This window comes from Apus apus, chromosome 21, assembly GCF_020740795.1.
Source record: "Apus apus isolate bApuApu2 chromosome 21, bApuApu2.pri.cur, whole genome shotgun sequence".
Taxonomy (NCBI): domain Eukaryota; kingdom Metazoa; phylum Chordata; class Aves; order Apodiformes; family Apodidae; genus Apus; species Apus apus.
The window spans coordinates 5,151,725-5,178,743 of NC_067302.1; the positions used below are offsets into that span (position 1 = coordinate 5,151,725).

At 55.0% G+C, this 27,019-nt stretch overlaps 1 protein-coding gene across 1 annotated transcript; it reads left to right on the forward strand.

Annotated features, from left to right (window-relative positions):
* Window positions 1-13,200: 13,200 nt before the first annotated feature.
* RNF19B (ring finger protein 19B) lies at window positions 13,201-26,791 on the forward strand. Its single transcript, XM_051637692.1, has 9 exons — window positions 13,201-13,824; window positions 18,592-18,797; window positions 21,294-21,438; window positions 22,327-22,489; window positions 23,130-23,244; window positions 23,713-23,853; window positions 24,106-24,313; window positions 25,351-25,482; window positions 25,946-26,791. Exons 1-9 carry the CDS (start codon window positions 13,250-13,252, stop codon window positions 26,436-26,438), a joined length of 2,178 nt encoding a protein of 725 aa, XP_051493652.1. The 5' UTR covers window positions 13,201-13,249; the 3' UTR covers window positions 26,439-26,791.
* The last annotated feature ends 228 nt before the right edge of the window (window positions 26,792-27,019 follow it).

The window sequence follows — 27,019 nt, forward strand, 5'->3', positions numbered from 1 at the left end:
CTGTGGGGAAGGCAGCCAGGGGCACAGTTGTGGCCAGGAGGTCTCTGGACGTGGGTCCTGGGGATCTGCAGACCTGGAAGGCAAAATAACCCAAGTCCTTGAGCAGGCTCTGGATGTCGTGTCGCCCCGGAGCGTAACGGTTGTGTAACGGGATCCCATCTGCTGGCAGGGAACAGGGGGTGACGGTCACCTCTGTGCCCTGCAGTGTCCCAGCCCCACCCGTGTGCTGTGCTGGCCCCTGGCCCGGGGCAGAGTGTCATCTCTCTTCCTAATCCAAAAGCTGGGCTCACTTTTTAACCCTCGAAAAAGCCGGTGGGTTCACGGCTCTGATTCCCAAAAAGAGGGTGGGCTCTGCCCCTGCTCCCAGGCTGGGCAGCAGTGCCCTGCAGCACCTCAGCAAAACAGAAGGTGGGTTCATCTGCATCCCCCTCCAAGTCTATGCCAACCTGCCTTTTGCCCATCAAGTTCCTCAGTGAGCATCTGACTTAGGGAAATACATCTGGGGTCAGAAGCTGGTAACCCCTGTGGGTGCCAGAAACCATGACTGGGGTGGAGATGGAGGAAGCCCAAAGCAGAAGCTCAGCAGGGTTGAAGAAACCTTGATGAAATCCACCAACAGGGAGAGGCCAATGCTCCTGTTACAGCTGTTGTGTTGAAATAATCTGTGTGTGTTTCACACGTCCATGAAAGGGCTGAGGGGATCAGTGGGGCTGTGGAGAAACACGGCCAGGAATGCTGGGCTTGTACATGAGAGAGCAGATCTGCAATGAGGAGCTTAAAGATGCTTTAATTAGGGAAGGCTCTTGCAGTCAGATGCACCATCCTGCTGCACAAAGGCAGGTGCTGGTCTGCAGGGAGCCTTTGGGAGTGGCCAGGGGTGGCCACCCTGCTGCTTATTTCCTGGTCACTCTGCAAACAGCAACAGCTCATGCTGCTGTGTGGGGTTCCTGTGGGAGCAATGGGATGGAGGCCCCAGGTGTGAGGGCTTTTAGAAGCAGGCTGTGGTGCTGTCACCCAGGTGGCCAAGTGCCTGACATGGGTAGGCAAGGGAGGAGAGGACCTGCTGGCCACTCTTGGTGCAGCCAAGGTGCTTTCAGAGGAGGCCTTGCTGGACATGGCCTGAACCAGGCTCCTGGGGGCAGTTTGGGAAGGGCTCAAGGAGGAGTTAGTGCTGCTTTTCTGCAGCTCCAGTCCCCGAGGCTGCAGTTCTGCATGGCCAGCAGCTAATGCAGCCAGGGCTGCTTCTAAGTCATGTTCCCACTGGATTTGTTCAAGGTTATGCAAAATTTCATGGGGAGATGGCACCAGGACCTCCTTCAAACAGAAGGACCAAGTCAACCCTCCTAGTCCTTGACCTTCTCTATTGCTTGGTTGGCTCTCCTTGCTCTTCCCTCTATAAGTTGCTTACACTGCAAAAGGGATGATCACGTGAATATTGCACAGCCTGGCACCTGCACATCAGCTGAAGCAGCCAAGCCTCTGACATCTCCCAGTGCCTTGCTGGGATCCTGTTCCACAGCCATGCTGCAAACCAGTGTGCTTGGTCCCCACCACAGGTGATCACTGCTAGATAGACAGCCATACAGAAATGCAATCCATGGGAGCTTGTGCTCTGGGTGTTGGTACCCAGCCTGCAAGACAAACCCTCCTGGGGAAGGGCTGTGGACCTGTGAAGCTCTGCAGAGGCCTGGGGCACCAGGAGGAGCTTTCCTTGTATCTAGAGAGGGCCTTGGGAGCTGAGACAGATCCTGAGAGGCTTTTCAGTCCTTCCTTTTTCCCTTGGCAGTGAATGTTTTCATGTTCCTTTTGCAGGGGCACTCACAGGCGCCTACCTTGTGTTTGTTTTCACTCCTTATCTGGTGCCACTGAGAGCAGGCAGGGCAGGCAGCACAGCAGCTGAGTCAAGGAGAGCAGTTGGTGTGTTCCCACTCCTGCCTGGGCCACCCTGGAGCCTTCTGTCCTCTCCCTAAACCCAGCCTGAAATTTCCTTCTGCTGAGGTGGCCATTTGTTTAATAGCTGAGGTTACTTGAGTAATCAGTAGTTCTCTGCTTCCCAACAGACATATTATCTCTTTGGCCAAATCTGCATTTCTGTCTTTGCAATAAATCTCTCAGCTCTGGGGGAAAGTAGATGGATCCCTGACCTACCTGTGCAGAACCCTGCTCCTTTCCCTTCCTCCTGCCAACGTTGCTTTTTCTTTCTGAGGTTAAGCAAGAAGGGCTGGAAGCACAGGGAGAAATTGCTGGAGCTGGTTTGACACTTGGGTCTTGGCCCTTTTCTTGGCTCTGCCCTATTTTCTGTGCTTGCTTCTCTCAGGAGGGTGGTGAGGATGGAGTCAATGGGATCCTCATGGCCAAGGGCATTGCTGATAGGACTCCCAGTCCACAATCTCTGGGAGAACTTGGCTCAACCGCTGCCAGCAGAAGAAAAACTGTTCCCATCACACAGCAGGACCTATATCCAAGAGCCAGGGCTGGAGGACAAGGTGTCCACAGTGAAGCTCCATGGCTGCAAATAAATTTTCCTTGCAAACAGGCAAAGGCACCGACTCCCTGGAGCTGGGTTTCCACTGGTTCCACCCCAGCAGCCAAAGGCAGGGCTGTGGCTCTGGGCCCCAGTCTCCTCTGACTGAAGGAGGCCACAGGGTTTGTTTTGCTGCTGGGGCAGCTAAAACACCCTCGCTGTGCATTGTTGGTGTCTCTCCACATCTCCTGGAATTTCCAAACCAGAAAAGGTCACAGAGACCCAGGAGAAACCCACTTCCCTCCTTCACTGAACTCCTCTTTCTGCCTCACACATGATTCTGTTGCCATCTCTCTCTTGCCAAAGGCAGGAACAAACACTGGGGTTTGGCAGGGCTCAAAGCCTTGGCTTGTTGGATGGGAAAGAGGCATTCTTGGTCCTCAGCCCGGGGACAGGGCTCTGCTCCATGTCCACTGCCAGGTTCTCCAGCTGCAATTTTGGTGCTTATCCCACGCTGAGAGGACTACTCTTATGTGCCTGGGGATGGGCAGCACCCCTGGGTGTTGTGTTGGGCTGGGAATCCTGCAGGAGATCCATGGAAAGTGGGTGGGAATAGCTGGAGCAGGACCCAGAGCTACGTGAACCCCAGCATGTTGCTGTGGCTGATCCACACGTACAGCGGGAAGAGCAGGAGTCGGCGCTGCCTTGAGAGGCTTTTTCCCAAATATTTGTGAGGGCAGGGAAAGGCAGAGGGAGGCCACATCAAGTCAGGCTGTCTCTGTTTTGTTAGGGCTGTTATTGCCAATAGTTGCCCCCATGAGACTGCAGGGCTTAAGCTGGAGAGGGATCCTGTAGCTCAGAGGTAGCTGGGAAGGCACTTGGCAGCTACTGCTGTTTCAGTGGCAGGCACTGGACTTTTCCTGGTGCTCAGGGGAACTGGGGTGACAGCCTGGATCAGAGAGGGCAAAGCTGGACAGATGAGAGATGGTCATAGCTGCTGCTTCTAACAGAAGGATGGTGTGGAGCAACAGCAGGGCCTGATTTCAGAGACGTGCCTGAGGTCTCAGCACACGCTGGTCACCCCAGAAACCTCCTACTCAAGTTTTCTGCTCTGCACAGTCCAACCTCCTCAGAAAGCACAGGGGTTTGTTTGAACTCAAGGCAACCTACAGATCAGAGCAGCCCCAGAGAGGGAAGGGGGTTTCTCATGGTGGTGGTGGGGTGAGGGAAAGGAGGAATTTCCTGGCTGCAGTAAAGGTGGGCTCTGCTTGAAGAGAAGTTGGAGAGAAAGAGCCTGTGGTCATGGCACCAGGCAGAGGGAAGGAAGGGGTGGGTCAGCAGCAAAGCCTGGCAGAACAACCTTGTTTACCTTTCTATGATGGCCCAGGAATGAAGGGCACACCAAAGTGCAGCTTCCCATTCCCTGTTCCCACCTTGTTCTGAGCACAGCCCTGGGCTGAAGCAGGATGAGGGCAGGGGCATGGCAACCGAGGGTCAGGCAGGGGAAAGATCTCATCTGAGACAAGGGAACCCTGATGGAGCCGATTTTCACAGTGAGAGGCTCACACACTTCCCACCTGGGTAGTGCTGGCTCAGCCCTCTGGAAAATGACAGAGGTTTTCCCTGCTGTGGGGCCAGTGCTGGGAGCACTGTGCTGCTCCCCAGTCCTGGCTGTAGGTGGGAGGTGCTGCTGGCAGGGCCAGGATCACTCTTCTTTCCCCTTTTTGCAGCTGTTGCTGGTTATGAAAATGGGAATGTTCCCCAGGCAGTTCTTGGCAAGAACTGCCCTTTCCAGGTCTGACCTCATGGGCTGTTTCTTCCCCTTCCCACCCCCTGATGGTAGATCTGGATATGTTCTAGTCTTGGTGAAGCACTGCCCTTCCCTGCTCCTCTTCCTCACATGGCACAGAAAAGAGGCCCGTGGCTTTGGGCTGTGAAGGGGAAATGGTTGTTCCTTGGCCTGAGATCAACACAAACTCTTGAGTCAATTCTCTTCCCAAAGCACAGAGATAAATAAGAAACACTGGGATCAGTCCTGCTGGGGGGATTTATACCCCAAGCTGAAAACCTTGTTCCTAGCACAGAAACCCTGACACCAGCCACTGTCCCCTCTCCCCACAGCATGTGATGGAGGTCACACCATGCAGGAAAGTAGCAGGGACATCACAGTACCTTGCAGGAAAGTCATTCTTTCTTCTCATATCTGATGCAGACCCCAAGGGAGTGTCCACAGCATGGACTAGGGAGCACTGGACTGAACTGGACTGGACTTAGTGAAGACAGGAAGGAGGAAGCAGGACTTTTTTAACTGGGAGCTGGGAGTATCCAGTGCTTAGCAAGATTTGTGATGGAGTCAAGCATCTCTGTAGGCAGCAAGACTGGGCAGAAGTTACTCCCAGTGATGGTTGCAGCTGGGTAGGAAACCCTGGGGTTCAGATCTTAAGCCAGTTTTTAAGAGAAAAGAGCAGAAACAGCAGGAAAGGGAAATGATTCCAGCCCAGCTGACTTGCACCATCCTCACAGCAGCCAGTGTTGGCTACTCAGAGGACACTGATGGCACAGAAGGGGGTGGATTCAAGCCACATCCCACCCAGCAGGTTGAGAGTTCCTCAGAAAGCCCAACTGGTGCAACTGAGCTAATTCAGAAAGAAGTTGTCTGGCTAATGCCAAGGGCAGCCCGAATAACTCCTTCTACTCTCTCTTCCACTTTTTGTTGTGTGGGTGAGGCAGGAAGCTGAAAATTCCCCAGTGGATTTTGGGACCCCAGGCAGAGGTCAGGAACCACCCTGAGTAACAGCTGAGTGTGTCAGCACCCACCTCTCACCCTCACTTCCCTCCTTGACTCCCAGCAGCACACAAGGACAGAATTTCCTTGCTCTTTATTTCAGAGCTCAGGGAAAATTTCTGCCACCAGCACTGAGTTATATAAAAAGTTGGTAAATTGAGAAGGAAATGTGGCTTCATGCAGTAAGGCACTAACCTTTGGAATTGCTTTGAGAGGTGGTTAAGTCAAAATGACAATGGGCATGGAAATATCCAGATGGTTTTATGACCTTTAATGATGTCTGTACTTCTGTACCCAGACAAGGGTCACCAGGCTGCTCCAAGACAGGATCAGATTCCCTCAGAGGGAGAAGGAAAGAATTTTCTTCCTGTCCTGGTGTGATTGCCATTGCCTTGTTTCTGTAAAGCACAGGAATTATCCCAGGCTGGAGAGCTCAGCACACCACATGGCCTGTTCCCATGAAGCCCACTTTGATATGAGGATGTTCTCCTGTCACAGCACTTCTGGAGGTACCAAGGTGGTGCTTTGAAAACTTTATCTCCCAGACTGAGTGTTGCTCAGAGGAAAAAAGTACCACCTCTTTGTTTAAGCCCCATGTTAAAAGTTCTCCCAGATGGTCCTCAATAGACCTGAGAGGCTCAGGTCTCTCTCCACAATGGCAGTGACCTCCTGGCAAGTGAGGGACTATTTCTCTTCCCCCGCCCAGATGAAAACAGTCCCTTTCATTTTTCTTACTTCACTTTTACTGTCCCCAGCCCTAGTGCAGGGCTGTGAAGGTTGGGTGGTGGCCCTAAGAGGGTGTCATATCACAGTGACCTTCCCATGGTCATTGCTGAAGGGGGTTGAGGTATGGAGAGGCCTTGATGAGGGCACTTGATGCTCTTGTCCTTGGAACTTCCACCAAGACCTTTCTCTTCCCAGGTGTTAACTAGTGCTGGGCTCAGGGCTTAAAACCTTCAAAGCCAGCAGGGCTTCAGCCACCACCTGCTCCTGCCAGCAGGTCCTCCTGGTGCTCAGTTCACTGGAGCCTCTTCCCATTAGCAGGTCACTGCGACCAGTGGATTAGAGCCTGGCAACAGGGACACTGCCACATGCAAGCCCTGAAACTGCAGAGCCTGCTCCACTACACAGCAAAATAGGTCGTGCATCAGCAAATGAAAAAGGACAGATGGTGTCTGCTAATACAGCTTAGTTTATGGCCTGCAAGATTAACTCACGAGTTGTCATGTCTGCAGAAAATAGGAAATGGGTGGGTCGGCTGTAGGAAACGTGTGGTGTGCCCAGCCCTACCTGTCTGTGGGATACAGCAGCTGGAGAAGATGTCTGAGATGCTGTGAGCTTTTGAGATGCTGCTGGGGTCTCTTTGTGGGTCTGGGCACTGGAGCTGGTGCCTTGTCCCAGGCCCTCCCTTCCAGCTCTGGTTCCCGTACTCCTGCTGTAGGGGGAAAGCTGCTGAGGAATGCAAGGACCTCCAGCAGAGACAGGGACACTGTTTAGAGGCCCACAGCTTCCTGTCCTGTGCCAGCTGCAGGACAGCCTCCAGTTCAGGCTGCTGAACTCCCAAGCACCCATGTGTCTGCAGGAGCGAGACAGAAAGCTGAGGCAGAAGCCTCAGGTCCTTTCAATGCCTTCTCTGTGACACACTGTTCTCCTTTCCTGCAAACCAGGCCAGTGCCTCACTCTGTTCTCCTTGCAGAAATCAAGCCCCGTGCCAGTGCTCCAGCTTGTCTCCATCTGCTCTCTCGAGGGCAGAACAAACCCTTCCTCAGCCCTCCACAAATGGTCCTCCTGAAGATTTCACCTTGATCCTTGCTGCCTCCGCTGCGGCCGCGTTTGCTCACATCCTGCAAGATGCTGAGCACCCTAAAAACCAGCTGCCATCAGGGAGTGAGGGGACAGCAGAGCCTCCAGAGCAACTGCTAGGTTCCTGCCCCTGTCACACCGTGCCTCTTGCTGGTGCCACCTGGCCTTCCCCACTGAGTCCCCAGCCACTGCCACCTCAGGCAGCTGCCTGTTGCTATCCGAGGTGTATGTCACCCCCACCTTCTAGCCACAACCAGGCTCTGGGGTTTTCTCCAGTGACTAATTTGCTTGTGTTTATGGCAAGACCAAGCACATAATTGTCTGTTTAACAACTTGGGTGAGGAGAGAGTCTGGCTGCTTCCTTGTACTGTAGGGATCAGACCTGCACCTTCCTGCTGGCAGCTCCCTAAGGTTATAAATCCCTGTCATTAAGGAGAGCAGGTCACCAGTAAGAGTGACTTGAGAGTGGGGGTCATTGTCACTTCTGTCCCCAAAGCTGTAGAGTGGGTGTGCAGGGCAGCAGGTGTAGAAAGAAATCAGAACAGCCTGTGCTTTTATTACAAAAGGAAAAGCTTCTTTTGTGGAGGGGAGAAGCATGTCAGATTACTGTTACTAGGAACTGCTTTACACTCTTTACCTTAACGTCAGTGCTGAGGTAAGATGGTCGTTCTCTGTGTCCCTGTTTGGGGTCCTCTTTGGATGCCTGGATGTCAGGGCCAAGCCTGTGGCCCTCCTGGCTGGCAGAGCCCTGGAGGAGACAGGATGGTGAGCTCTATGGACATGCCAACCTCCAAGTCCTTCCCCCTCAAAATCTCCCCACCTCCCACCTCTTTTATCAGCTGCTGAAAAGACTTTCCACGTGTGTAGGCAGCTCCCAAGCTTACAACATGATTCCCTGCTCCACCCACCTCTATCCATGATTTCAAGGAGGGGGAGCACAGCATTCCCCAGTCTGCAGGCCTCTTCTGCCAGGGATGAGTGATGCTTTCAGAGAGCTCCATGTGGGAACTCTTTCAGCATCTTCCCCAGAAAGTCACAGCAGGGAATGGAAGATTGCTGTGCTGTGTGTGGGGGTGTTGGGAGGGAGCAGAGTGGGATGAGGAGATGGAGGGGAGAGGGGGTATAACCACAGAGTAAACCAGAACAATCCTCTTGGAAGAGCCTTGAATTTCTGATCCCAGGGCTCCCATCTCCTGCTTTTTGCTCTTCACTTAAAAGAATGTCAGTCCTTGTTTCGTCCAGCAGAGAAAAAGGGAGTTGAGCAGAATCATCTTTCCCTTCCCTGAACACATCTCGGGGGACCACGAGAGGCAAACAGAACATGAACTAGATCAACCCAGAAAGATTTGCACGCTGGGGAGAGCCCTCCCCAGCCACTGGTGTCTTCCCTGGAGACACATAAACGGCCGTTAATGACATCTCCATCTGAGAGATGATCAGAGTGCATGTCATTACAACCCAGTGCTTCCCCAGGGCCCAGGCAGAGGATGACCCCAGTGAGCTCCAGCCCTTGAACACACAGCTGCTACCTCGTGAATGCAAAGCATCCCTCACCACAGATCTCAAAGCTCTCAGGGTTAAGCTTCACTGAACCCCTCTGACAGACCAAGATTGCCATCCCTGCTGGGCACACAGGGAGCTGGGGCTTGGAGGGGAGGAATTAAGGGAGGCCCACACACTCCTGAGATGACTCTTCAGGGCAGGGAGCTGGGACAAGCCCCCACCCTTCACCTCTGAGAGGTTTAAAACTACCTTTGTGCTGCTTGGGTCTGTCTGTCCCTCTCACCTTCATCTCGATGCTGTGACCACATGTAGCAACCTCTGGGGTTATTCTGCAAGGTGTCACAGCAGGTGCCTGGCTGTGCCCTGTGAGGGGTCCCTGGGGACAGACCCTGAAGACTGTTATCCTCATTTTGGAACTGGTGAATCCTGATGTTTCTGGATCCCCTTAAGAACCGTGAGTGTCCCACCCAAGCAGGACCAAAGGTCTCAACCTGCTGAGACCAGAGCTGAGTCATTCCCAAGTGCCCCTGTCCGGCAACAAGGAAGAATTCCTGGTATAAAGCTGTTCCTCTCCTTCCCCCATTTCATCATGTCTGTGGCCATTTCAGAAAGCAGCAACATGAACTGGATTCTCTCTAAACTCCATCTGCTCTGAAACACAACCTGTGACCCATGAACAAACTGCCCAGCCCTGTCTGGCTAAAGAGAGAGAAACCCTGAGGAGACCCACGCACTTCTGGAGAAAACAGTCTGTTCCAGGGAGGGGTTCACACCTCGGTGCCAGAATGACCTGGAGGTTCTTTGTCTGTCCCAAAATAGCTGTTTCAACACCTTCCTGTGTCCTGCAGACCAGGGACAAGAGCAACAGGCAGTTCTTTAGCATACCTGTGCCAGCTGGGTAGCCAGGAAAGGGGAGGCTGGCTAAGGGGAGGTGGAAAGAGCTGGAGTTTCTTTTTCATCAGATGCAAACCCAAGCTGGTGTTCCTGCTTGCCAGCACCCCACCACAGCAATATTGCCAGCCATGGCACACCCCAGTTCCCTCCATGCAAATCCTCCCAGTCTGAGAGCTGGGTTTCACAATCCCTTCCCGGCAGCCAGCCTCTGCTTTCACTCTCCGAATTACGAAGGGGAGTTTTCATTACATCACCACAGGCTCTTCCTCCTTGCAGCCAGAGACAGAGCTGTCACTCTGCTTTGTGGGGGGGTTTTGGGGTGTGTGGGTGGCTGGGGTATTTCTCTGGAAAACGGCCCTGTGCTTCCCAAAGGCAGGTTCAGCCCAGCCCAACCTCCCTGGCTGCTCCAGCCAGGCTGGGAACAGCACTGGGCAGAGTGGGTTGGCTCCAGCTGGTGCCTGGACAAAGCAAGCCCTGCACTGCTGCTGGAAGCTTTCCTGGGAGATACAGCATTTTCAGGCTGTTTTAAAAGCTGCCTGAGCCAAATCCTGCCCTGATTGAAGCAGCAGGGTCGGCAGTCAGCAGTCTGTCAGCTTTTTGCCAGTGTAAGCAAGAGCAAATTTCCCTATCAGAGTTGGGATTTGCAGAGCTTTTCACTGAAGCATTTGAATTCTCCTCCCTCCCAATTGTTATTAATATTTTTTTCCTGTTTATCTATTCAAATTTCCCTCAGTTTAACGGTCAGACTGGTGACTGTTTCCCTGCAATCCCAGGGAGGGGCTGAGCTGATCTCACTCCCAATCCGGTGACTTTCCAACCTCCTTTCCCTGGCAGCCTGTTTCCCTGTCCTCTCCTTCCCAGCACCACATCCTGGCTGGCTTTCTATTTCTTTCCCCAGTTTGAATCAAAACAAACTACCGGGTTCAAACTGCTCCCTCATCAGGAACGTGCTGAGCTGGAGCCTCTGCTCCTGGCAAGGGCTGTGGAAACTCACCACAGAGAAACACCTCAGCCCTGGAGAACTTGTTTCCAAGTAGATGGTATGTCTGGACCACGGCAGGATCAGGACAGTTAGGAGTCTATCTCTGAGCTCCAGAAAAGCACTGAATTCCCTTAAAACATACAAAGAGGTCTGTGCAGCTCAGGAGCAGGGAAGATGGCTCTGAAGTCAGCGTGAGCCCCTTGGTTTTACCCTGGCCTCCCTCAGCCCTGTTTGTAACACGGTTCCTCATACAAGAGGATGAAGAGTCATTTCTGCCCCATCAGCATGTTGAGAGCTGATGCCTTTCCCAGGCACTCCAGATGGTTTTGCTCTCTGTCTCTCTGTGTTTGCACTACTGGTAATTCAGGCCTGTCTCACATTTTAGCTTCTGAGATCAAACCTTCCCACAATTAGTTACAGCCCGTGCTCTTGCGCTGCAGAGGACGTAGGGCTGAGCTGTCAGAGCGCTGTCTGGGAGATCCATCCCACACACAAGTCCTGCTCAGGTTTCTCTATTTCAGTCAGGATTGTGATTTCTCTAGTGAAATCATCAAACCAAGACAGTCTCTGCTACAGATGGGTAGTGAGAGCCATTTAAAGATGCCTCATGCCTGACCTGTCTCAGACAGGAATAACTAATTGCAATACAATCTTGTTTTACACCAGTACAACATCTCTCCTTCCTTCCTCTGGCCTTTCTTTCCCACTAGTGAAACAGGGAGAGGATCTTTTCATCTATCAGGGTAGACGAGAAACTCCACACCAGAAGCATCAGAGAAACGCTAAGTATCTTCATGCTTGTCCATGGACCTGTCAGAGACCAAACCTCAGCAGCTCACACTGCCCAGAGGCTTTGCAGGCACCCTGGGAGTATCTCTGCCTCTCCTGGAGCAGGACTGTTTGGCTCCCTCACTAAATCAGCTTGCTAATAACAGCCTACTTGATCCTAGGCAGGAATTTAACACTCTGAGGCCAATCCTAAGTGTGGTCCAAAACTTCCAGCTGGGCCAAAGCCACGTGTGCTGTGGCAGGAACGCTGGAGCACAGCAGAGGTGAGGGAGAGCTGGCATATGTCTGGGGATCATAGGCTGTAGGGAAGGACTTGGGTGCAGCAGGAGTCCTGGGATGAGCACTGGGCAACAGGCACAGAATTAGTGAAGAGCAGCGTAGGGAAAGTAACAGGAGAGCTGAAGGGTATTAGGAGAGGAGGAGGCTTCATCTGTGTGCTCTTATGCAGGTGATTCACTCTCCCTGTGTCTTCATTCACCCCTCCACCAAATAGGGAAGCAGCATCATTATGTCTGCTGTACAGGCAGGCATGGGGTCTTTGCCTACAGCAAGTCAGGCAGCACGAGCACCGGAACCAGCTGCTTTCGGCTGTCAGCCCAGGTTCTGTTCTCTAAACCTTGTTCTCCATCCCAGAGGCACTGACCAGGGCCCTCCACAGCCAGGAAGGAGCCAGGTAATAACTATGCAAATAGGCTTTGCTGAGAGAAATTATTTCAGGAGTGGCAATAGCTGGAAGACAGTTGATGAAGCCACACTCGTCACATGAATAGCTACAGTCCAGTCACAAGCTGACAGTCGACGAGGAAAGCAGCCCCTTCTGTGCTGATTTAATGTGCATTTCATAGACACAGCAGATCTTTCTGCTTCGCCTCCCCTGCATTGTAAGAGGCAGCATCCTTCCTGTTAGGTTATCTGCCTTTCAATGGGAGATGAGGCTGGCAGACCCCTGCGGGCACGGGGGAACCCTGGAAGGAAACAGAGGCTTTTAAATTTCTGCACGACTTGCAGTAAGAAAGGGGGTCGGAGTTTTGGTGCCTCTGGGAGAAAGAGGCTAAACCCTGTGCTTGGGGAGGGGTTCCTGGGCAAGTAAATCTCCACAAACAGTACAAAGGAAGGCAACACAGCAAGGGACAAGACGCACCAGTAAGGTGAACTCATTTAGAGGGGAATCCTGTCATTACAGACCCCACTCCCCAACAAGAGACATGTTAAAAAGCAAACTGCTCCGGGGGAGCAGCCCCAGGCCCCTCCACAACCCACCAGCAGCCTGGGAGGGCAGCAAGGCCCCGGCGGGGGGAGGCCAGCAGGCCGCGGTGGGCCCCCCCGGGCTGGGCAGCCGTGCCCCGGGCAAGCCCTGCGGGCGCCGAGGGAGGGAGGCTGAGGGGAGATGGGAAGCTGAGGGGGGCCGGGAAGAAGCTGAGGGGGGCCGGGAAGAAGCTGAGGGGGGCCGGGAAGAAGCTGAGGGGGGCCGGGAAGAAGCTGAGGGGGGCCGGGAAGAAGCTGAGGGGGGCCGGGAAGAAGCTGAGGGGGGCCGGGAAGAAGCTGAGGGGGGCCGGGAAGAAGCTGAGGGGGGGCCGGGAAGAAGCTGAGGGGGGCCGGGAAGCTGAGGAGAACCGAGCTGTAGAGAGGGAATCGCAGCTCTACCGCGCTGCCGCAGGCCGCCGAGGTACTTCAGAGCCACTCGGGACAGGGCTGCCGCGGGAGGGGGGCCCGGACAGACCCCTCCGCCGCCCCGGGACCCTCGGGCTTCGCGCTTACCCGGGGGCGCTGCCAGCGGCCAAAATGGCGGCGGCGGCTGACGGGCGGGGAAAGGGGCGTGGCAGGGGGCGTGGCGGGGGGCGTGGCGGGGGGGCAGGGGGCGGGGCAAGGGGCGTGGCGCGGCGCGCGGTGCCGCACTCCCTCAGCCCCGGCCGCTGCCGTTGCAGAGCGGCGGAGGTGGCCCCGGGACCCGGCGGGACCCGGCGGAACCACCCTCGGCGGAACCACCCTCGGCGGAACCACCCTCGGACATCGCTGCTGACCAGCGGCCATGGGCTCCGAGCGGGACTCCGAGTCGCCGCGCTCTTCCTCCATCCACTCGGCCGCCGCCAAGTGCCCCAAGCCCGGCCGCCGCCGCCGCCTCTCCTTCCAGAGCGTCTTCTCCGCTGCCGCCGCCTCCGCCGCCGGCGGCCGCCGCCGCGCCAAAGCCGAACCGCCTCCCGCCACCCCCCCGCCGCCTCCTGCCGCCCCGCCGGCCCCGCCGCCTCCGCCGCCGCCGCCTCCGCCGCCCCCTGAGGAATCGCCGGTGGTCCCGGAGGGTGGGAGCGAAGAGGAGCTGGAGTGTCCGCTGTGCCTGGTGCGGCAGCCGGCGGAGAACGCCCCGCGGCTGCTGTCGTGCCCGCACCGGTCGTGCGGGGCCTGCCTGCGGCAGTACCTCCGCATCGAGATCACCGAGTCCCGCGTCAACATCTGCTGCCCCGAGTGCAGCGAGCGCCTCAACCCCGCCGACATCCGCCGCCTGCTCCGCGATTCCCCGCACCTCGTCGCCAAGTACGAGGAGTTCATGCTGCGCCGCTGCCTCGCCGCCGACCCCGACTGCCGCTGGTGCCCGGCCCCCGACTGCGGGTGAGTGAGACCGCGGGGGCACCGCGGGGCCCGGGAGGTGATGCCCCCTCTGTCCCGGGACAGCCTGGGGAGGAGGGACCCGCTGTCCCCCGTGGGGTGGTGCCCATCCTGGGATAGCTCAGGTAAGGGAGACCCCCACCCAGGGGCAGGTCCTGGGACAGCTGGGGACAGTTATCCCAGCTGGGATGGTCCTGGGACAGCTGGGGACATTGTCCCAGCTGGGATGGTCCTGGAGCCACCGTCCCAGTTGGATGCTGTGTGTCCCCAGCAGGTCCTGGGGATGACATCCCACCCGCTGTCCTCATAGGGGGTCCCAGGACAGCTGCTGCCACCACCACACACATCTGGCCCTACCCATTGTAGGTGTTCCTTGCTCACTTGTCAGCAGTCAAGTTTGGGCCTGGGGTACCAGAATGCCACTTCTCTGACCTCACTGCCTCACTAAAAGGACTAGAATTTGACCTTGGGGATTGTGGAAATACAGACAAACTGGGTACAAGTGATGGGACTTGAAGGGGGTTTTAGCTGAGCCATCGTTTCCCCACTTAACACAAAAAGAAAAAGAGCTCTTTTTTCTGCTCGGATGGGAAGCTGGGAGTTTCCCTGCCAGTGTGTTGCTGCCAGCTGTGGGGACAGTGCTGAGGGACACCCTGGAGCTTCCACAGCAGGGAAGGAGGAACTGTAAACGGTCACTTTTTCCCAGTAAGGATGTGGGTACATGGCACAGAGGAGTGATGTTGACTCATTATCTATTGCCTAAGTGAGGAAACGTCTGTCTGTCCAGAAGTCAGCCCAGCCAAGCATGATGACTTTATAATTATCTGCGTGTTGCTTTCATTTTCTCTTTTAGGTTTCTGTTTGAGCATAAGCCAAAGCTGCCTGGAAAAGGGCTTTGTTTGGGAAACTTAGAGAAGGGCAGAGAAGCTGAGCTTAGAACTCAGCCTGGGTTGCAATTCTGGGTAGCAAGCACATGAAAGGAAAGTCTGGCCCAGCAGTCAGAGTGGAAAACCTGGTGGGAGGGTTGTCAAGATTTAATCAGAGCCTTGTAATAGCCTCCCTATGCAAATGGGTTAACCTGGCTCAGGTTGCCCTTTTCACGGTGCTGTGTAAGGGCTTAGTTCTTCAGAGGGCAATGTTAATAGCTTAGCTCCTTTCTGAAGCAGAATTGAGTGTGAGATCTTGATATTTCAGCAGCGCTGGGGATAAGATCAGGGAGATAAAGCAGGTTGTGCTGCACAAGGAGCAATAGCAGAGGGAATGCCCCTGCTGTTAACCAGCCAGAGAAAATCCAGTTCCTGCTCACTGAATCTCAGCTCTTTGCCTGCTGTGATATTTATCTGTGCTCAGGTGTAAACGCCACGTACCTCACCCAGGCTGTTGGGTTTGAAGGAGCCAACCCCAGCACGGCCCAGAGGGCGTTGCCTCTGTCACACTAACCCAGTCTGGTCCTGCCGTGGCTTTGAGGGATTTGGGCAGAGCTGTGTCATGCACAGGTCTCCCTGTGAGCTCCAGCCTCCTCCCTGGTTAGCAGGCCATGCCTGGGCAGCCTCCCTCGAGCTGCCCAGGGGAAGGAAGAAGTGACCATGGGGCTGTTGAAGCCCTGGCAGCGTGTGGATCCGTGCTGCTCGAGCGAGTCGTGGACCAGGAGCTGCTGGTGTGTCTGTAGCACTTGAACAAAGGCTGTTTGGAATCAGCCCTCTGGCAGGGAGGGGGATTAATCTCTCTATTCATTCTTCCTAGTGTCCCTGTGCTGCTGTAAAACCAGGGGATGAATTATTCACAGTGGGTTTCCCCAGCACAGGGGTGCTGTGCGTGGAGCCGGGGGGCTCAGCCCTGCTCAGCACCCAGTGCCACCCACCACCGAGGTGCTGCTGGACAAGCCCTGTGCCACCCCCCCAGCACCTTGTCCCTCCCACACGTTCCACAGCCTTTCCTAAATGAAAGAGCTTGGTTTTGCTGCCAGGGAGGAGGAGGAGCAGCACAACACTGGTGTGTGTTGCCATGGAAACAGTGGTCAATTGATGCGCCATCAACCGCAATACAAATAATTTTCTATGTTTGCAGCTTTTCCCCCCCCCCCTCCCCTTGCTACACTCAAGGCTCTGCTGCCCAGGGTCTGTCATCCTGCATCTCTCCCAGATGCTTGGGAGAATAACAGAACCTTAAAGGAAGCAGAGCCGTGTGGGCTGAGCTCGGTGAAAGAGGCTGGAGGCAGCTGGTGAGGCTCTGACTCCTGCAGGAGGAGGGATGGAGGCAACTCCTGGCCATCCAAGGAGTGGGCTGGGAAGGGTGCTGTGCCATTCCTGGGTCTCACTGCTGTTGCTTCACGGAGAAAAGGCAGAGTTTCCCTTTTTGTCTCCTGGGATTGAGCCTGGAAGCAGCTGTTTGTCCCAGGTCAGGGGAGGAGGGGGCGTGTGTTGGCCATCCACATCCTGCTGTGGTTCATCCTGGGCACTTGGCTTCAACAACCTCTTTCTAATTGACCCTAAATTCAGAGACATGTTATTTCTTTCCCTAACAACCAGCCACCTCGTTTCCTTCCCCACAGCTTTGGGGATGCTTGTCATTTCAGCTCTAGGAATAAAATACAAACAGTGAGGGTGTTCATTTCTCACAGAATTTGCTCCAGTGTCTAGAAAAAACCCAAAAAAACCAACAGCCAACCCTCCATCTCTAGTGAGGGGTTAATTTGGAGCACAGGGTTGCTCAATATATGACACTGAGCTTTCCTAGCCTGCTGTAATGTGTCACAACACAGCTGGGCAGATGAAGCTACTTCTGTTCTTGCCAGGGGTAGGTCTTTGCCTGCAAGATCATGGCAGGGTGGGGATGCTTAGCAGTATCTTCCCTAGACAGGATACATGGGAGGGGGCTAAGTTGGTCCCTCCCAGGCCATTTTTATCCCATCTCTCCTGGAATATTGGCCCCATCTCACGGTGGCTGCTGGGCCCAGGGAGGTTGTTTCCTTGGCGATCATGCCTGGCAGGGTGAAGTTGCTCAGACTCCCACGGGGTGTGAATCATTGTGGTGTGACACATTCAGTAGTTCTCACGCTGCTGCCTCTTGAGAAGAGGCAATACAACTCGAGCTACACAAGCTCTAAATATAAAACCTGAAATAGGAGTTATTCTCCCCCTGGCCGCTGACAGAATTCCTGAGGATGAGCAACAAAAACACCCTTTGCCATATGGGTGTCACAGAACTCGGAAGGAGCTTCTGGAGCTGCTCAGTTCAGCCCCTACCAGTGGAAACAGCCTCACCCTCGGTGAGTGTAAGTCAGTTTTCCTGTCATGGTGCTTGGTGAGGCTGCTCAGACTTGTGTGTACCCAGCACGCTTCCTTCTGGGAGCTGCTGTCAGACAAGGGAGCAGGCTGAACCTGGCCTCCCTCTCTTGCTCATTCAGTTGGTTTTTCTCAAGTTTTGGGGCGCTCCAGGGGCAGAGCCTTGTTCTTCACTGCTCTTTAAAAAGGTTATTCTGTGGAGATCAACAAGAGCTTGCTTCTTGAGGTGGCTGCATGTGGGAACACCTCTTGTTCCACTGTTTTAGAATCATTTGGTTGATAGAAGTGCCCGGGACAACCTCAGATTTCCTGGACTCCTCTGAGCCCTGTGACATCCACTCACATGCCTGTTCTAAGGAATTGGAGTTTAGCCACAGGAAAGAGCACCAGGAGCTGGGGAAGGGTCTGGAGCACAAGCCTTATGAGGAGCATCTGAGGGAGCTGGGGGTGTTCAGCCTGGAGAAAAGGAGGCTGAGGGGAGACCTCAATCCACTGGATCAGGGCACTGTGGCACTGCCTGTAATCACTCAGCACCTCCTGGATGCTCTCCAGCTCCGTGTGGCTGAGGGAAGGACCAGGAGAAATAAGAGGAGGGTGAAATGCCACCCTTGGCTATAGGGATAACCCAACCACCAGTGGGACACCACCTGGGGGTGTTCAGCCTGGAGAAAAGGAGGCTGAAGAGAGAGCTTCTCACTCTCTACAACTGCCTGAAAGGAGGTTGGAGGAGGGGTCGGTCTCTTCTCCCAAGGAACAAGCAACAGGACAAGAGGAAATGGCCTCAAGTTGCAACCAGGGGAGGTTTAGATTGGACATTAGAAGCAACTTCTTCACTGAAAGGGCCATTGAACACCAGCACAGGCTGCCCAGGGAGGTGGTTGGATCATCATCCCTGGAGGTGTTTAGAAGCCATGTAGTTGTGGTGCTGAGGGACATGGGTTAGCACTGGGCTTGGTGGAGTTGGGTTATGGTTGGACTCGATCATCTTACAGGTCTTTTCCAACCAGAACAACTCTGTGATTGAACAGCAAGCTGTTAGCTGGGCACACCGGGCAAGGCAGATCTGGTCTGTGCGAGTTGAGAGTGAGAACTGGCAGCAGTTCCTGAGGAGAGAAGCAGTGTCTGAGCTGCCTGCAGCAGAGGTGTCTGCCCCGAGTAACCCAGTTAGCCCTGCTGAGTTTCAGGCCCTGCAGGAACCACCTGTGGGGCGAGCAGGCTGCAAGAGGGAGAGTGACCTGAAGTGCTGGGATGGGAGAGGGGACTGAGCTGCCTCAGGGGACAACACGGCTGCCGGCTCCTGGGGTCACAGCACGTGTGGCTCAGCACAACAGCTCCTCAAGCAGCTGCTTCCAGCAGAGCAGCTCAGGCAGTGACAGCCTCCCGTGCCACCCCGGGCAGGCTGAGTTAAAAGGATCATCCCCTTGTCGCTGGGATAACTCTGCCTTTCCCTGACTCCCCCCCCCCCCCCGTGTCTTTCCCTCTCCAGTTACGCCGTGATCGCCTACGGCTGTGCCAGCTGCCCCAAGCTGACCTGTGAGAGGGATGGCTGCCAGACAGAGTTCTGCTACCACTGCAAGCAGATCTGGCACCCCAACCAGACGTGTGACATGGCGCGGCAGCAGCGGGCTCAGGCGCTCCGCGTGCGGACCAAGCACACCTCGGGCCTCAGCTACGGGCAGGAGTCTGGCCCAGGTATGGAGTCACACTTTTTTGGGGGGAGGGCTTTACTCAGTGCTGCAGTTATGTCTGTGAAGCTGAGGAAAGGCCACTTGGGTGTAAAAGCCCATCCTGGCAAAGCTGAGGGGGTTAGTGCCCCGTGGGGGATGTTGCTGGCACAGCAGAGGGTTTCCAGCAGCCACGGGTCAGAGCAGGGGGGAAACCCCAAGTCATTTCCCCTTCTCCTGTGCCCTGGAACACATCATGCAATCATAAAATGGTTTGAGTTAGAAGGGACTTCTGAAAATCAAGTCCAATCCCCTGCCAGAGCAGGACCACCTAGGGCAGGTCACAAAGAAATGCTTCCAGACGGGCCTTGAAAGTCTCCAGAGAAGGAGCCTCCCTTCTGGGCAGCCTGTCCCAGGGCCCCATCACACTCACAGTAAAGAAGTTTTTCCTCATGTTGAGGTGGAACTAAACAGCCCAAACTAAACAGCCCCAGGTCTCTCAGCCTTTCCTCGTAAGACAGATGTTCCTGTCCCTTCACCATTCTTGTAGCCTCTGATGGACTTCCCCTAGTATATCCCTGTCCCTCTTGAACTGGGGAGCCCAGAACTGGACAAAACACTCCAGCTGTGGCCTCACTAGGGCAGAGTAGAGGGGGAGGAGAACCTCCCTCAACCTGCTGGACACACTGTTCTTCATGCCTCCCAGGATACCATTGGTCTTCTTGGCCACAAGGACACTTTGCTGTCCCATGGATCACTTACCCAGTGGGCTCCTTCAAGGATGCAGAACCCATCAGTAGGTGATGATGTGCTTTGGGTCCCTCCACAGCACAGCAGCTTCCCTTACCCACCCTGCTTAGGCTTGTGGCTGCTTTGATCTTGGATGTTCTCGCTTCTTGCTGATCTAAACCCTGAACAAATAGGTACTTTTTTAGCTTTGCAACTCCTCCAGTTTGCCTGCTGCGACAGTGAGGAGTCACATTCATGCCCAGCTGAGTGTGGGGAGCCTCTTTCTGGGCACTGTTAGGTGTTTGTAATGTCAGGCACAGAAAAAAATGCCAACCCACAGACTCCTACACTGCCTGGTAGGAGCTGCTGTGTCTGCTGAGTTAGAGTTTGTTAATAATAACTGTATTGACTCTGGAAATGGGCACTGAGGCCATTTCATACAGTCCTGCCCTACCCCCAAACAAAACACCCTGCTTGGCTGTCTGTGTCAGGAGTTAAAATGTTAGAATGGAGCTGCCCTGGGTGGTTCAGAGGTGGCTTAGTGCTGTGTCAAGGCTCAACATGCCCCAGTTAGAGGTCCCTCCCTGATAATGAACAGCACAGATGCTGCCCCAGCCTGCGGTACAAACCAGCAAGAAACAACAGAGCTTCTGAGTTTTTACACCCCGTTAGAGGAGAGCCCTGCCAGGAAGAGCTTTGCACTTCACCACTGAATGGGAGGTTCTTCAGACAGTGGTTTTTCCCCACCCCGTTCTTGCTGGATTCAATGTGGTGATTAATGATGTGTGAGCTGGTCTCAGCAGCTGGATTTCATCTTGTCGAGCGCTGCAGGGGCTGCCAGCAGGGCCCTGAGCTGCTGCACAGCCACGGCCCCGCTGCCACCAGGTGCCACTTGAGTTAAGGAAGAGGTGAAGGAGCCTCATCCTGCTCTGCCAGCACCAGACTGGGGACTGGGCAGCCTCTGCACTGGGTGGCTGCAGACCCCGTGCCCCTTCTTGGCTGCTTTTGAAAGCCAAGTTCGGAGTTTCTCCGATGTCTTCTCCCAGTTCTGTTGTTCTTGGCCCATGAATCACCTCAGTGGAGCAGTTTTGTAATGGTTTGTTCTTACACTGTTCCCTTGGCCAGCACAGGGCAGGGATGAGTGATCCCAGCATTTAAGCATGTTCTGGAATACATCCCATTCCAGGCTACAATAAACTTTCAAGGTGACTGTCACCAGAGAAGGGGACTCCACACCCTCCCTGGGCAGCCTGTCCCAGGGCTCTGTCACCCTCCCAGTCAAGAAGTTTTCCCTCATATTCCAATGGCACTTCCCATGTTCCAGCTTGTCCCTGTTGCCCCTCGTCCTGTCGCTGGGACAGAGTCTGGCTCCATCCTCCCTGCACCCACCCTGAGGTACTTGTAGGCATTGATAAGGTCTCCCCTCAGCCTTCTCCTCTCCAGGCTGAACAGTCCCAGCTCTCTCAGCCTTTCCTCAGAGGAGAGATGCTCCAATCCCCCAGTCATTGGTGCCCTCCCTGGACTCTCTCCAGCAGTTCCCTGGCTCTTTTGAACTGGGGAGCCCAGAACTGGTCCCAGTTCTCCAGCTGTGGCCTCACCAGGACAGAGCTGAGGGGTAGGATGGCCTCTCCTGACCACACTCTTCCTCACACACCCCAGGATTCCATTGCCCTCTTGGCCACAAGGACACATTGCTGGCTCGTGTCTTACGGTCTCCCAGGACTCCCAGATCCTTCTCCTCAGAGCTGCTTCCAGCAGGTCCACCCCTAACCAATCCCACCCTTCCTCCCTGCAGCTGATGACATCAAGCCATGCCCACGGTGCAGTGCTTACATCATCAAGATGAACGACGGGAGCTGCAACCACATGACGTGCGCCGTGTGCGGCTGCGAGTTCTGCTGGCTCTGCATGAAGGAGATCTCGGACCTGCATTACCTCAGGTGAGGAGAGGAGCAGCACCAGTGGCCTTCTGGTGCCTGAGGGGGCTCCAGGAAAGCTGGGAAAGGACTTTGGACAAGGGCTGGGAGTGAGAGGACAAGGGGGGATGGATTAAAACTGGAAGAAGAGAGATGGAGGTTGGACATGAGGAGGAAATTCTTGGGTGTGAGGGTGGTGAGACCCTGGCCCAGGTTGCCCAGGGAAGCTGTGGCTGCCCCATCCCTGGCAGTGTTGAAGGGCAGCTTGGATGGGGCTTGGAGCAACCTGGGCTGGTGGGAGGTGTCCCCATGCCAGGGGGCTGGATCTAGATGATCTTGAAGGTCCCTTTCAAGTCAAACCGTTCTATGATTAATTGTACCAGGAGGAGTTTTTCCTGGTGTGGAAGAGCACCCTCATGCTGTGAAGTGGGAAGAAAGTTCAGCTCTTTGGGTCAGAAAGAAGAAAATGTTGATGACTGATTGGAGAGGCAGGAGGATGGAAGGCCAACAAGGGAAGGGAACTCCTCCAGCCAGCCTTGGAGAATCAGTGGTTTGGGTGGGAAGGCACCTTAAAGATCATCTAGATCCAACCCCCTGCATGGGCAGGGACACCTCCCACCAGCCCAGGCTGCTCCAAGCCCCATCCAACCTGCCCTTCAACACTGCCAGGGATGGGGCAAAGTCTTGGCACACTGGGTATTAAACATAGTCCCAGTAGTGTGATAATCACCTTGATGAGCAAATTAATCCTGATGGGGAAAACCAGAGAAACCTTTTCTGTATTGTCTACCCAGTTCCTACATTTTGGGGTTTGTTCATGTGGAAGTTGAACTTGGGGATCTCAGGAACACTTTGGAGCTGCTGTGGTGCTCATGTTATTGTTTTTTGGTTTTTTCCCCAACTCCCATGAAGCCCCTCTGGCTGTACATTCTGGGGCAAAAAGCCATGGAGTCGTAAAAAAAAGATCCTGTGGCAGCTGGGGACGTTGATCGGCGCTCCCGTGGGCATCTCCCTCATTGCTGGCATTGCCATTCCTGCCATGGTCATTGGCATCCCGGTGTACGTGGGGAGGAAGGTGAGTGTGGAGAGCAGAAGGCTGGAGCTGGGGAGCTGGGGGAAGTTCTCAAGGCATCTGAGCAGAAATTTGGAGCTGATAACGAAGGGTGGATGTTGTCGTAGGACCAAAATTCAGTTGGGTCTTCTGGGGCTTGTCTTATCTTTTGGGCTTTGTGTGGGGAGAGGGAAGGTGGTGGCTGATAGCCCTTCAGGCTGAGGTCCTCTCAGATGCTTTTTGCATTGCTCTTGTGCCTCTGCCTGGAGCCAGGTGTAGCCAAGGGGAAACCTGGTCCCTTTTTAAGACCTCCCGTGGTGATGGGCTCCGTGGGACAGTGGCTGGACCCTGAGTGTCACACTTTGCCTTGGATCAGGCACTCATGTGGTGATGCAGACCTGCTGTGTGACCCTGTTGTGTGTCTGATAAAGAGGCATTGAGAGGGGTGATATGGCAGGTCAGCAGTGTCTTTGTAGCTCCTGCTTCTTAAAAACAGACCCACCTTCTAGATCTGGTCTGTGAGGAGATCAGTGGGGTCAGGATGAGGTTCTTGATGGGCTAATGCAGCTGAGAAGGCTGTAAAATGACAAGATTTTTCATGCCTTCTGCTGGTGTTTGCTCGTGGCCAGGCTCTGTTCTCACCTGGTGCTTCTCCTTCCATCAGATCCACAGCAGGTATGAGGGAAAGAAGACCTCGAAGCACAAGAGGAACTTGGCAATTACTGGTGGGGTCACCCTGTCTGTCATTGCCTCTCCAGTCATTGCTGCTGTCAGTGTTGGTAAGTGGACCTGGTCCCTTTCCCTTCTGCTGGGCCAGCAGTCACTGAGACAGAGGGGTAGCCCAGGCCTGGGAGGTGGGGGGTGTCCTGCTGCCCTGTGCCCTTCTGGGCACATCCCTCCAGTCCACATCCAGGCTGCACATCCTGGTGTGCTGGAGTCAGCACAGGGATTGTCTGGAGCACCGGTTGCCCGCGGTGAAGTCTCTTGACACCTGAAGCTGCCTCTTACCCACAGGCTGGTGTTCTGGGGCTTCAGCTGGGGCTGTCTGTGCCCTGGGGGTCCCCTCCTCCTGCACTGCAGCAGCATGAACAAGGTCTCATCCTCCACCTGCCTGCAAAGCTGGGCCTGGAACCTTGAAAAGCATCTTTAAAGCCAACTGAGCGAGTCCCTGCCCCAAGAGGTGTTTCTGTCTGCCCAACACAGCCCAGCCTCAAGCTCCTCTTAACTCAGCCCACCCTGTTCCCCAGGTATTGGAGTTCCCATCATGCTGGCCTATGTCTACGGCGTGGTGCCCATCTCGCTGTGCCGGGGCGGTGGCTGCGGGGTCAGCACAGCCAACGGGAAAGGGGTGAAAATCGAGTTTGACGAAGATGATGGACCCATCACAGGTAACGGGGTGGCTGGGGGAGGGAGGGGGTGAGGCAAGATCCTGTCGTTGCCTCTTTGTAATCAAGTGGTGGCCTTAGGACTTCCCAAATCTGAACGTGAGTCGGGTTTGGCTGGAATCTTCAGCCTTCTGCTGGTGGCCAAGCTGAGAGCAACACCTCCGGGGAGGCAAACAGAGACCAGACACCAGCTGGGTGGCAACCCAGCCCTCCCCTGCCTCTGATCCCCCACCCCTCTGCTCTCCCTCCCCACAGTGGCCGACGCCTGGCGAGCCCTGAAGAACCCCAGCATCGGGGAGAGCAGCATCGAGGGGCTGACCAGTGTGCTGAGCACCAGTGGGAGCCCCACCGACGGGCTCAGCGTCATGCAGGGCAACTACAGCGAGACCGCCAGCTTCGCTGCCCTCTCGGGGGGCACCCTGAGCGGGGGGGTCCTCTCAGGGGGCAAGGGCAAGTACAGCAGGTAACTGACCTGGGGGGGCACCCACCTGGTGGTGGAGCAGGTTTATTTTGGGGAGCTTCCCGGAGTTCTTTGAGTGGTCTTGGCTTGGAAGTTCATGTCCTGGTGGTTTTGCTTCTTGGTTTGTTGTTGGATGACTAGTCCCCACTGACCGGGTTACTGCTGGAGTTGGTGGTTGGCTGGTTCTTGCAAGGAGGACAGAAGATCAGGAAGTTTCTGTCCCTGTTGAGCTTCTGGAAACTGCAGAGCTGGTTCTTGTCAGAGGATGAGGGGTGGTGGATTAAAACTGGCAGAGGGGAGATTGAGGTTGGACATGAAGAGGAAATTCTTGGGTGTGAGGGTGGTGAGACCCTGGCCCAGGTTGCCCAGGGAAGCTGTGGCTGCCCCATCCCTGGCAGTGTTGAAGGGCAGGTTGGATGGGGCTTGGAGCAACCTGGGCTGGTGGGATTTGTCCCTGCCCATGCAGGGGGGCAAGATCTAGGTGATCTTGAAGGTCCCTTCCAACCCAAACCATTCCATGATTCTATTATATGATTCTATGATTCTCCAGCTTAACTGGGAACACGACAGAGATGTCCTGCTTAAAGATACTCCAGTCCTCCCTTCCCAGCCTAAAGGCTCTGGTGCTCCCTGTTCTCCTGTGGCCCATAGCCAGCAGGGTCACTGCTTCCCAAGTCAGGAGGTTACACCACAGTTTTCCTCCAAACTTGCCTGTGAGTCAGTTTGCTGGGTAATTAGACACATGTTGCTGCAGCAACCAGGATATAATCGTGGCTGGGTGCTGGATCTGTAGAAATTGGTTCTTCACAGGAAAGGTGTGAGTCATGGACACAAACACAGCTTTACCTTCATCAGGGAAAACAGGACGAGTTCAGCTAAAGGGAGCCAAAAATGAGACTAAATGAGAGGAACTGTTGGGGTTAAACTCTGAGCTGGGCCAGCAGAGAGGGCCTCTTGCCTTCCCATGACAAACAGTGACTGGTTGATGCCCCTTGGGGACCATCTCAGGCATTTCTGAGGAATCCTCTTCTTTTCTGCAGACTGGAAGTTCAGGCAGATGTCCAGAAGGAGATCTTCCCCAAAGACTCGGTCAGCTTGGGGGCCATCAGTGACAATGCCAGCACTCGAGCCATGGCTGGTTCCATCATCAGCTCCTACAACCCCCAGGACAGGTAGGAGGGCGTGTCATGGTGGGAAGGGTGTTGGTAGTGGAGCTGCTGTGGGTGGTGGGCTGACTGTAGTTGTGCCAGCCTGCTCTTCTGGAGCTGGCAAGTGGCTCAGTCCTCTTCCTCACACAGAAAGAGAACTGAGGACAGTTTGGGAACAGCCTCCAGGTATAGTGTGGAGATTGAGGAGGGGATCTGCAGCCCAGGACCCTCAAGGTCTGTTCCTGGCTGCTCATGGGGACTCTGGTGCTTTCCCAGCTTGGTTCCTGACTCTCAGGCTGGGAATGACCTTGCTGCTGTTAGGAGGGCTCAGGAAGAGCAGTGGGTGCTGCTGTTTCCCAGGTGCTCTGGGGTGATGAGCAGCACCTTATTCATGTCTGGGAAAGGTGATCCTCCCAGTACGGTGATGCAGTGACCCAGCTGCACCCAGTAACTCTGCCCAGTAACACAAGGCTGCTTGTTTCTGCAGGGAGTGCAATAACATGGAGATCCAGGTGGACATCGAAGCCAAACCAAGTCACTACCAACTGGCCAGTGGCAGCAGCACAGAGGATTCCCTGCACGTCCACACCCAAATGGCAGAGAATGAGGAAGAGGAGGAGGAAGAGCAGGAGCAGCTGTGCCAGCACCAAATCTGTGAGCAAAGGGACTGTGTTGCCAGCAAAACCTGGGACATCACCCTGGCCCAGCCCGAGAGCATAAGGAGCGACCTGGAGAGCTCGGACAGTCAGTCGGACGACGTGCCCGACATCCCCTCGGACGAGTGCAGCTCCCCCTGCTCTCAGACTGCAGCAGCCTGTCCCCAGCCTGTCCCCAGCAGCCCCCAGCCCCTCCCCAGCCCCCAGACCCCCAGAGCGAGAGGTGCCGAGAGCCCAAGTGCCCACCTGAGCCACTGTGCCCAAGCTGAGGGCTGCAGGCTGGACGAGATGGTCAAACTGGAGTGCATCGAAGCCCGAGTATGAAGGGGCCTCCTGCTGAGAAGCACACTTGGTTTCATTGCATTTTTAGTTTTCTGGGGGAGGGGAGGGCCCAGGGCTGTGTCCATGTTGGCTTCTGTTGTTCTCCAGCTGGTTCCCCAGCCTGGCCTGGGGGAGCTGCTGTTTCTTACGTGACAAAAAAGGGGAAAAAAAAAAAAAAAAAAAGAGGAAAAAAAACCCAAACCCAACAAAATAATCCCCCACCCTCATTTTGTTTTAATTTATTGATTCAAGCTCTGTGAGGTGTGTAAGAGTGTAAATATGTACGTGTGTCTGTACGTCTGCAAACATCCCAAGGGACTATTTGAATAAAGACTCTCGTTGTCATTCGACTCGCATCCAGCTCCTCCTTCCCAAGGATGTGGTGAAATCCTCTGGCTGCCTCTGCCCTTGGCTCCAGCCTCTGGAAATGCTGCCCCAGTCCCAGGCGTGGAGAAAATGGGGACATCTCTTTCTCCTCTAGGAAGTGTTGGTGTGACAGCCTGGGTCTGGGTGCTGGGGATGGTGCACGTGGCTGGATCTGCTTTGTCCTGGAGCTGTGGCAGGGAGGGGGGGTCTCTCTTCTC

What these genes read in the sequence shown, in the direction of transcription:
- RNF19B (XM_051637692.1), top strand. Translation starts at nt 13,250, where the DNA reads ATGGGCTCCGAGCGGGACTCCGAGTCGCCGCGCTCTTCCTCCATCCAC. An exon ending in CGGGCAGGAGTCTGGCCCAG is followed by an intron (nt 18,798 to 21,293) that starts GTATGGAGTCAC and finishes TCCTCCCTGCAG; the next exon opens with CTGATGACATCAAGCCATGC. An exon ending in TCGGACCTGCATTACCTCAG is followed by an intron (nt 21,439 to 22,326) that starts GTGAGGAGAGGA and finishes ACTCCCATGAAG; the next exon opens with CCCCTCTGGCTGTACATTCT.